This window comes from Sinocyclocheilus anshuiensis, unplaced genomic scaffold (assembly GCF_001515605.1).
Source record: "Sinocyclocheilus anshuiensis isolate Anshui unplaced genomic scaffold, SAMN03320099.WGS_v1.1 scaffold91, whole genome shotgun sequence".
Classification (NCBI taxonomy): Eukaryota; Metazoa; Chordata; class Actinopteri; order Cypriniformes; family Cyprinidae; genus Sinocyclocheilus; species Sinocyclocheilus anshuiensis.
This window is the reverse complement of record NW_015552636.1, coordinates 465,943-473,649: the sequence shown is the minus strand read 5'-3', so window position 1 is coordinate 473,649 and position 7,707 is coordinate 465,943. Positions and strand designations below refer to the sequence as shown.

The window sequence follows — 7,707 nt, the reverse complement described above, 5'->3', positions numbered from 1 at the left end:
AAGCTATTTTGTAAATTTCCTATTTCCTAAATATATCAAAACTTAATTTTTGATTAGTAATATGCATTGCTAAGAACTTCATTTGAACAACTTTAAAGGCGATTTTCTCAATATTTAGATTAATTTTTTTTGCACCCTCAGATTCCAGATTTTTAAATAATTGTATCTCTGCCAAAAAATTGTCCTATCCTAACAAACCATACATCAATGGAAAGATTATTTATTATCTAACCTATGTATAAATCTCAATTTCAAAAAAAAAAAAAAAAAAGCCCCTTATGACTGGTTTTGTGGTCCAGGGTCACATGTGATATATTTAGAAACATGAATGGAAAATTATAATAAGTCATAGACTAATATGCACATTAGGACGTTCTAGTTGTTTTTTGGAATGAAGTTCAACCCTCCTGTTGGAGTCATGCAGAAACAAAGTTCCCCTTCCAACGCATTTCGTGTGAACTCCACCCACGCAGAAACACACCTGGCCGCGGGCTCGCGACGAGTGAAGCTCAGGTGAGCGCAGGTGAGCGCAGGTGAGGCATTCGGAGCGCGTGAGGCGAGGTAGCGGCGCGTCATGGCGGAGTCGCAGCTCTTGTGTATGGAGGACGGGCTCATGCCCCTCGCGGTGCCCGAGTCCCGGCCGCAGTTCTACTACAGCGAGCAGCACCGTGCGGCCCTGGAGCTCCTGATCACCGACGGAGACGGAGCCTTCAAGAGCCTCCTGAAGGACGAGAACAGCCGAGACTTCCTGTCGGCGCGGGAAATCAAGGCCATCACCGGCAGCTTCGTCAAATACAAGCCCGAGGAAGACGCTGGAGGAGCGTCAGCGGGTCAAGACAAGCGTGATGACGCCGAGTCCATGCGCTCCACGTACTGGCCGCAGATGTCGGACACCGAGGTTCCGCCGCTGGACATCGGCTGGCCCTCATCCGGGCTCTTCAAAGGGGTCACCCGGGTGTCGGTGTACACACACCCGCCCAAAGAGAACAGCCCGCACATCAAGGAGGTGGCCCGCAAACTCATACAGGAGTCCTGCAAGGTCAGTATTCACTATTAAATTAGGCACGTTTAGGTAGATTACTTTCGTTTTTAAGTTACTGTTACTGCGGGACATGATAATAAATTAAGAAAAGGTGCCACGGTTTTATTATATTAGCCTATATTATATTTATCATTTAATTATATAGTCCTATTTCTACCTCATTTAACCCATAAAATCAGTTTTGTTTGTATAAATTAATGTAGGTTGATTCAAACAAGTTAATGTAAATGTTGCCATTTTTCAGTGTACTAACATAGTAACTAATATCTGCTGGTAACTACACAAAAAAAAAATTATACTCAAAGTGGTTGCAAACAATTTGTTTTAGCTACATTTAAAAAAAAATGTTGAAAGTTAGTCAACTAAATGTGTTTAAATGTAGCTCAAATAAATTGATTGCAACCACTTACCTTAAAAATGTGGTAAATGAAATGAATCATTTTTTGTTTCAGTGTATGGTTACTGTGATAAAGATTTATAGAGGAGAATCTTTTCCTTTATCATTGTAATGCGCAGTTTCATTTTCTCTTCTCTTGTGATCATTATCAGATCATGACACTCCTTACATGTCAGGTATCTAAAGATGTGCCTCATGTGGTTACCATCTAAATTAACTGGTTTATAAAAATAAAAAAAATCCCTGAAATTTACAGTGAAACTGGCAGTAGCTGTGGTTGCCAGAACTTTACCATAAAAATTGGTAGCATTGGTAGAAAATGAGTCAAATTTCATTAACTGAAATAAGGTTACTGTACCAAATTACTGAAATCTGTTTTTATATTTACACTGTAAAAAAACAAAAATGTACTGGTTATTTTCTGCCAGGACATTTTACTGACATTTCTGTTAACCCTAGTTAAACCCTCATGTGCACAACTAATCAGAACAAAACTAAGAATAAACAGTCATTTCAATGTAAAACCATCAAATGTGAGCCGTCACACAGGAACCTGGAAATATCAACTTACGCTTTTTTATCTGTAAATTATTAAGATGACTTGTTTGTAAAAACTTTGTAAGTGTAAGACACATGTCACATACATTCACAGGCACTGGGACGTGTTTATATAGGAGGATTCCTCTGGCCCAATGAGGATAGACTATAGCCTACAGGACCTGAGTGAAGCCCTCATGTCACAGGTCTCTCTGTTTCTCATCTCCTGCAGTGCTGGATGCTTTAAGATCTTGTTCAGACTTGATCAGACGGTCTGTTTCTTCAGCCTCCAGTTCTTGAGGAATGACTGTAAATGATCTGACTCACTCGACATGTAGCAGGAAACTTTCCAAAACATCTGTCATGTGAAAGAAGCTGGAAGGGTGTGTAATAATGTGCTGAGCTGGTCCGTGTGTCATGAACATCATCTCACAAATCATCCTCGTTGTCTGTATGCAAATCTCTTGTTTTCATATACGGGAAAATCTGTCTCGGCACAGCAGGCCGGTCTCGCCGGATTCCAGAGCCAGTTTCTGCTTTACAGCAGCAGAATAAACAATAACACGCTCTCATTTACTCCTGCTGGATTTATTGAGGCTTTACAAACAAACTAAACAAAGATGTCAGCTGGAAGTTCAGAAACAGAAAGAGAGTTTGAAAAAGAAAAAGTGAAAGCTGCATAAAACACATCTCTATGGGTGTAAATCAGCGTAAAGAGTAATCCTGATCAGCACTCGTCTCTTCTGGAAACCTCTGATTGTGCAGTGTGGACATGAAATATATCATATTATTAAGAAGTCATATGATGCTTTGTGTGAGGAACAGACCCAGATCTAAGTCACTATTCACTAAAAATCTCAAGTTTCATTTGCATTCAGATTAAGCATGCATTGTGAGATGTTCAGTGATCTACAGCAATGATCTCCGAGAACAGAACCACAAACAGCACTGAAATGCTTTGACAAACACAATTTCTTTCCTATATTGACACATTCTCTGTTGAAACAGAAAGCAAGGACGGGAAATATTGAAGATTTTTTAAAAACGACCAGCAGGCTTCAGTTCCATCAGATGAATCATGATTTATGTGTTATGTATTAAATGTTAGTTTTGATTGCTTCAGTTGTCCTCATTTGTAAGTCGCTTTGGATAAAAGCGTCTGCTAAATGACTAAATGTAAATGATTTATTCAGAGGCAGATGATCAATATTCTTGGTTGATTTTCCCAAAAGAGAAGGTTTAACGTGACTGCTGCTGATGAGAAGGAACGAGCCGTCTGTCTGTGTTTTGTCCAGGTCGTGGCTATCGTGATGGACCTGCTGACCGATCTGCAGGTTCTGCGGGATCTGTTTGAGGCGTCCAAGCGCGGCGTGCCCGTCTACATTGTTCTGGACGAGCAGGGAGCGCCGCACTTTCTGGACATGTGCAGCCGAATGCAGGTCGGAGCTACAGAGCTGAAGGTACACAACTAAAACCAGAAAAACATGTCATTTCTTCAAATAAAATAAACTTGAACTACTAAAATATAACAAATATAGACATAATAAAAAAAATGGCAAAATTACTAAAGCTTTAACTAAAATTAAAATTAAAATAGCAATATAAATATATAAAATATAAATATAAAAAACGTACTTCGTAAGCTTCGTAAGGTTTATTGGCGTCGATGGTTTCATGAAGAACATCCATGGAATCTTTCCACTCTACAAAAGGTTCTTTATAGTGCAAAGAAAGGTTTTTTAGATTACTAAAATGTTCTTTTAAGAACTGATCACTTAACATTTAAAAATGTACTTCGAGCCAAGAAAATACATTCACACATGTCCCATTTGAAGAAAAACTTGTCTATAGCATGTGTGAACATGTAACACATTTGAATAAAATTCAGCAAGGAACACGCTTTAATGTTAACACAACATAAATATCACTGTTTACAGCATATATTTGTCACAGCTCTGTTCATCAATCTGCACTGGCTACCAGTAGCTGCTTGCATTAAATTCAAGGCATTAATGTTTGCCTACAAAACCAGCACTGGCTCTGCAGCCCTTTACCTTAGTTCATTACTTCAGACTTATGTGCCTCTAGAAGCTTGCATTCTGCAAGTGAACGTCGCTTTATTGTTCATCCCAAAGAGGCACAAAATTACTTTCACAGACTTTTACATTAACTGTTCCCTCCTGGTGGAATGACCTGAGCAGCTGAGTCATTAACCATCTTCAAGAATCGGCTAAAAACACATCTGTTCCATCTTTATTTGACCCTCTAACTCTAGCACTCTCTATTCTAACATTGTATCTATTTGTTTTCTTTTTATTTATAAAAAAAAAAGTCACTCTAACACTAGCGTTCCCTATTCTTTTTCTGTTCTATCTACTTGTTTTCTTTTTATTTACTATATTAAAAAAAATTTTTTAAAAACTTGCTACGTGTACTGCGTTAGACTAACCGAGACTTGTTATAGCACTTGCTTATTATTGCTTTTTTGTTGGTTTTGATTGCTTCTATTTTCATCATTTGAATGAAAGCGTCTGCTAAATTACTAAATGTAAATGTATATTTAACTTATATTAAAATATAACAAATATTTTTTTATATATTAAAAAAAAAAAAATTTTTTAATTATTATTATTATTTTTTATTTGTTATTTTTTTTGGCCACAAAAAAAATTGTTTTGCCATATGGGTCTAGCCAAAACCCGGCCACTTAGACATTAGCTATAATATTAGCTAATTTCGATTTCCGATGTCTAATGGTTTGTGTTTCCGTCAGAACGTCCGGACTCGGACCGTAAAGGGAATCGGGTTGAATCTGTCCGTGGGGAGAATCCCGGGAAACGTCCACAGCAAGTACATGCTCATCGACGGAGATAAAGTCATGTTTGGAACGTACAGGTGAGCGAGAGTTACCTGCTTACAGTCTGACAGAAGCGTCTTCATGTCTCATGCTGTGTTTGTGTCTCTGCAGTTTCTCCTGGAGCTCTTCTCGAATGGACAGAAACATGATCACGGTGATGTCGGGGCAGGTGGTGGATTTCTACGATAACGATTTCCGAGAACTGTACGCCATCTCAGACAAACTGGACCTCTTTAAGGAGTTTCACATCAGTAAGCCCCAAACGGGAACGCTGTCTCGGGCCGCGGTGCCCAAACGCCCCGCAGCGGCCACTTCTCGCTTCCAGGTCAATCTCGGAGACGCGACGCGCGGAGATCTGAAAGTGCCGGCACACAAATACCACAATCCCAAATACCTGCTAGCGCTCGGACAGATCCCGGGACCCACGGAGCCGCTGCAGGACTTCTTCTTCATCAATCTGCACTGGCTACCAGTAGCTGCTCGCATTAAATTCAAGGCATTAATGTTTGCCTACAAAACCAGCACTGGCTCTGCAGCCCTTTACCTTAGTTCATTACTTCAGACTTATGTGCCTCTAGAAGCTTGCATTCTGCAAGTGAACGTCGCTTTATTGTTCATCCCAAAGAGGCACAAAATTACTTTCACAGACTTTTACATTAACTGTTCCCTCCTGGTGGAATGACCTGAGCAGCTGAGTCGTTAACCATCTTCAAGAATCGGCTAAAAACACATCTGTTCCATCTTTATTTGACCCTCTAACTCTAGCACTCTCTATTCTAACATTGTATCTATTTGTTTTCTTTTTATTTATAAAAAAAAAAGTCACTCTAACACTAGCGTTCCCTATTCTTTTTCTGTTCTATCTACTTGTTTTCTTTTTATTTACTATATTAAAAAAAATTTTTTAAAAACTTGCTACGTGTACTGCGTTAGACTAACCGAGACTTGTTATAGCACTTGCTTATTATTGCTTTTTTGTTGGTTTTGATTGCTTCTATTTTCATCATTTGAATGAAAGCGTCTGCTAAATTACTAAATGTAAATGTATATTTAACTTATATTAAAATATAACAAATATTTTTTTATATATTAAAAAAAAAAAAATTTTTTAATTATTATTATTATTTTTTATTTGTTATTTTTTTTGGCCACAAAAAAAATTGTTTTGCCATATGGGTCTAGCCAAAACCCGGCCACTTAGACATTAGCTATAATATTAGCTAATTTCGATTTCCGATGTCTAATGGTTTGTGTTTCCGTCAGAACGTCCGGACTCGGACCGTAAAGGGAGTCGGGTTGAATCTGTCCGTGGGGAGAATCCCGGGAAACGTCCACAGCAAGTACATGCTCATCGACGGAGATAAAGTCATGTTTGGAACGTACAGGTGAGCGAGAGTTACCTGCTTACAGTCTGACAGAAGCGTCTTCATGTCTCATGCTGTGTTTGTGTCTCTGCAGTTTCTCCTGGAGCTCTTCTCGAATGGACAGAAACATGATCACGGTGATGTCGGGGCAGGTGGTGGATTTCTACGATAACGATTTCCGAGAACTGTACGCCATCTCAGACAAACTGGACCTCTTTAAGGAGTTTCACATCAGTAAGCCCCAAACGGGAACGCTGTCTCGGGCCGCGGTGCCCAAACGCCCCGCAGCGGCCACTTCTCGCTTCCAGGTCAATCTCGGAGACGCGACGCGCGCAGATCTGAAAGTGCCGGCACACAAATACCACAATCCCAAATACCTGCTAGCGCTCGGACAGATCCCGGGACCCACGGAGCCGCTGCAGGACTTCTTCAGTAAGATGGAGCCGGCCGATCCGGAGCCGGAGCCGGAGAATCCCACGGAAGAGCTGGAGAACATCACACCTGTTCCCTCTCAGCCCGAGAAGAAAGAGTCCAAGAAACTCAAAACACTGACTTTTAACACAAAGCGGAGGAAGAAAGGGAAGAAGGACCAGACGAGCGACGCGGTTATTGAAGAAAACACTGCGAACCCTTCAGACGACGCGTCTAAACACACGCTCACCAGAGACGAGACGCAGGACAGCCTCAAAAAGAAGAAGAGAGGACTCATGAGCTTTTTCAGAAGAAGCTGAATGAGGATTGTTTTAATTATACCCGCTGTTTTTAACTCCTGAAGACTGTTAACCCTCATGTTCACAGAACGCGTGACTCCTGCTGTGTTCCTGAGTGTGTTTGTGAGGTGATCGGTGTGAAACTCGAACGCTTCTCAGCTCTGTGTGCACATGTTTGATAGTGATAGTAAAACCTTCTAATGATGTACGAGGCTTGATAAGGAAACCAAGTAATGTCTAAATTACATTAAAGGGGAAGTTTAGGGGTAAAACTGTGTTTCTGATATCTATCATTCTGGAAACCCAAGGGAAAAAACGGTGCATAAAGAGGATGGGTGCACTTTTATTTTACAGTACATGTACTTACATAAGAATGTACTGTAATATACAGTAACTACATGGGGTATGGTTAGGTTTAGGGGTTATTACCTAGTTATTTTAATTACTTAGTATGTACATGTGGAAGAGGACTGCAAGATAAAGTGATACCAAGAGACTATATTTCAATTCAGACAGGTTTATTTGTGTCCTGCTTTTCACATTTATCCCAGCTAACAGAAACATGTATTTCAAGGTTCTTTCAAAGTTATGAACAAACGTTCTTCCAGTTAGAATGTTTGCTCAAAGTTATCTCCTCTTTAATAATGTTTTCAAAATGTTAGTTATTATTTATGTGTCATTCATGGAATGTTGGTGAAACATTTTAGTTGGACGTTTGTGTTACACACTTTTTCAAATGTTACAACTTGTTCAGAGAACATTTAAAAGTAACGTTCCCAAATGGAATGTTTCCTTAATGT

General features: G+C 39.7%; 1 protein-coding gene across 1 annotated transcript; it reads left to right on the top strand.

Annotated features, from left to right (window-relative positions):
* Positions 1-397: 397 nt before the first annotated feature.
* On the top strand, positions 398-7,179 carry fam83fb (family with sequence similarity 83 member Fb). Its single transcript, XM_016458149.1, has 4 exons — positions 398-1,039; positions 3,272-3,436; positions 6,097-6,218; positions 6,292-7,179. Exons 1-4 carry the CDS (start codon positions 575-577, stop codon positions 6,926-6,928), a joined length of 1,389 nt encoding a protein of 462 aa, XP_016313635.1. The 5' UTR covers positions 398-574; the 3' UTR covers positions 6,929-7,179.
* The last annotated feature ends 528 nt before the right edge of the window (positions 7,180-7,707 follow it).

Bases quoted from the DNA above. Each gene is read 5' to 3' on its own strand.
- fam83fb (XM_016458149.1), top strand. From the start codon at position 575: ATGGCGGAGTCGCAGCTCTTGTGTATGGAGGACGGGCTCATGCCCCTC. The intron at 3,437-6,096 runs GTACACAACTAA...TGTTTCCGTCAG, and splicing joins TCGGAGCTACAGAGCTGAAG to AACGTCCGGACTCGGACCGT. The intron at 6,219-6,291 runs GTGAGCGAGAGT...GTGTCTCTGCAG, and splicing joins GTCATGTTTGGAACGTACAG to TTTCTCCTGGAGCTCTTCTC.